The 2,640-nt window shown below is 53.1% G+C and overlaps 1 protein-coding gene across 1 annotated transcript; it reads right to left on the bottom strand.

Moving 5' to 3' along the window:
• Positions 1-376: 376 nt before the first annotated feature.
• On the bottom strand, positions 377-1,309 carry LOC308048904 (olfactory receptor 14C36-like; the record flags this gene model as incomplete). Its single annotated transcript, XM_080358233.1, has 1 exon — positions 377-1,309. One exon carries the CDS (start codon positions 1,307-1,309, stop codon positions 377-379), a length of 933 nt encoding a protein of 310 aa, XP_080214359.1.
• Positions 1,310-2,640: the final 1,331 nt, after the last annotated feature.

Here is a 2,640-nt window from a genome sequence, read left to right as displayed (position 1 = left end):
ATGTTACTCTCAACATGAAATCGCATCAAGACACTGTCTGTCCCACTGACCTTCATGGAACCCCAAGGAATAGCTGATGGTGTTTCTGCTCACTTGGGTTCATCACCTCAGAAGCACTTTGTGCATTTGTTTACATCTTGTCTATACAATGCAAACATGGACATCTGACCTACTCATTAGTTGTGCTGCCAGGGAGGGACAAAGAAACTCTTCAAGCTGAAGTGAGAAGCCAGTGCTGGAAATGGTGGTTGTGAGAGGCCGGTCCATGACAACTGACCTGCAGCAGGTTCTCTAGGGTGTCCAGTGGACATGGGCACAACCACTCAGTGAGAAAATTATTTACATTATATATGCTATGCAGAAGATTATGGGCAGTTTATTGCTTCATAAAACAGCCATTCATTAGTTGCCACACTGAATCCTTGAACTCATTGTTTCTCATACTGTAGATGAGGGGGTTCACTGCTGGAGGCACCACTGAGTACAGAACAGACACCACCAGATCCAGGGATGGGGAGGAGATGGAGGGGGGCTTCAGGTGGGAAAATATGATAGTGCTGACAAACAGGGAGACCACGGCCAGGTGAGGGAGACACATGGAAAAGGCTTTGTGCCGACCCTGCTCAGAGGGGATCCTCAGCACGGCCTTGAATATCTGCACATAGGAGAAAAAAATGAAAACAAAACAGCCGAATGCAACTGAGAAAGAAATCACAAGAAGCCAGACTTCCCTGAGGTAGGTGTCTGAGCAGGAGAGCTTGAGGATCTGGGGGATTTCACAGAAGAACTGGTCCACAGCATTGCCCTTGCAGAGTGGTAGTGAAAATGTATTGGCCGTGTGCAGCAGAGAATAGAGGAACCCAGTGGCCCAGGCAGCTGCTGCCATGTGGACACAAGCTCTGCTGCCCAGGAGGGTCCCGTAGTGCAGGGGTTTGCAGATGGCAACGTAGCGGTCATAGGCCATGATGGTGAGGATAGAATACTCTATTGCAGCTAAAAAGACAAACAGAAACACTTGGGCAGCACATCCTGTGTAGGAGATGGCCCTGGTGTTCCAGAGGGAATTGGCCATGGACTTGGGGACAGTGGTTGAGATGTAGCCCAGGTCAATGACGGAGAGGTTGAGCAGGAAGAAGTACATGGGGGTGTGCAGGTGCTGGTCACAGGCTATGGTGATGATGATGAGGCCGTTGCCCAGGAGGGCAGCCAGGTAGATGCCCAGGAAGAGCCAGAAGCGCAAGAGCTGCAGCTCCCGTGTGTCTGTGAATGCCAGGAGGAGGAACTGGGTGATGGAGCTGCTGTTGGACATTTGCTGATTTTGGCTATGGGGGCTATCACAGAAGAAAAAGACAGTGAGAGTTTTGGGGAGATTTCTCTGAGCAAAGTCTAAGCCATTTCTCACACACCCTCCCCCTGCTCCACACCCCCTTGTCCTTTTCCAGACCTTCCCTCAGCTCCGTGTCTGAGCCCTGGGTGGTGCTGGCTGGAGGTGCATGAGGAGCAGGGCCTGTGCCCGCTGGCTGCTGAGGAGTCAGCCCTGCTCTGCAGCAGTGGGGTCATGGGAACGGGGGCAGGGGACAGTCCCGGGGTTCAGCTTTGTCACATGAAGCTGCTCCTGGTGCAGAAATACCTGTCAGCATCTGCACTCCCAGGGATAAGGAAATGAGGTGGCAGAAGGAGTTTTGAGAGGTTTGGGGTTTTTTACAGCTCCTTCTCCCCTCTCACCCTGGGGAATGTTCTTGGATGTCAGAAACCATCAGCATTTCTGCTGCACTCAGGGAGAACAGAGCGAGTCCTGCAAGGCAAGAGGCTGCCTGTGGCTTAGTGCAGAGTGAGGGGAGCTGGTCTGTCCCTCTGTCTTGCTCCAGCTGCCCTGGGCTGGCACCTTTCTGAGATGGAGGGTGATCACACTCCCATGTTACCCTGAAAAGCCACCAGACACTGCTGAGAGCAGAGGGATCCACCTCAGACCACTACACATCTCACTGTTTTCTAAGGTCTCAGCACCCCAAAATTAGCCCAGGACACACATGGCTCATTTCACAAACCCAGCAATATTTTCTTTCTTTAGGATCTCTGTGGTTCTCCACTGGGTATTGAGATAATACGAAGATGTTGTAGGACAGTTTTGTATCCTGGAGGGAAACTCACAGCTTGGAAGGAAACCTCAGGGAGATAGCAGAGTGTCCTGATAGCATTTGATTCAGGGAGTCTCAGTTTGTTGTCCAGCCCCACAGACCTCATTGCCCACACCCCACAGGTCAGAGCAAAGCTGGGACACGTGTGCCCATGGACACACCTGCAGGAAAGGACCCACAAGATCGGGCTGTGACTCTGCAGCTGAAACTGCCATCCCCAGAGAGCCTGACAGCAAGAACAAGATCCCAACAGCAGTGACCCAGAGCAGGGGAGCAAGAAGGAAAAATCTGGTGAGGGTGGGTGTGAGAGAGGCCAGGGCAGGGGCAGCCGGGCCCTCAGACAGCGTCACCCTTCCCCAGCTGTGCAGCCACCTCCCAGACACCAACAGTGCCGGGCAGCTGCTCTCAGCCCCTGTGCTCTGCAGAGGAACTGCAGCTCTGGCTGCACAGGAGCTGCTTTATGCCTTGGAGCCCCCGGCCCTGAGGGCAGAGGCTTTGCTGG

This window comes from Nesoenas mayeri, assembly GCF_963082525.1.
Source record: "Nesoenas mayeri genome assembly, chromosome: 23".
In the NCBI taxonomy this organism is placed as follows: Eukaryota; Metazoa; Chordata; class Aves; order Columbiformes; family Columbidae; genus Nesoenas; species Nesoenas mayeri.
The sequence above is the reverse complement of the archived record's forward strand: the minus strand, read 5'-3'. Positions and strand labels throughout refer to the sequence as shown.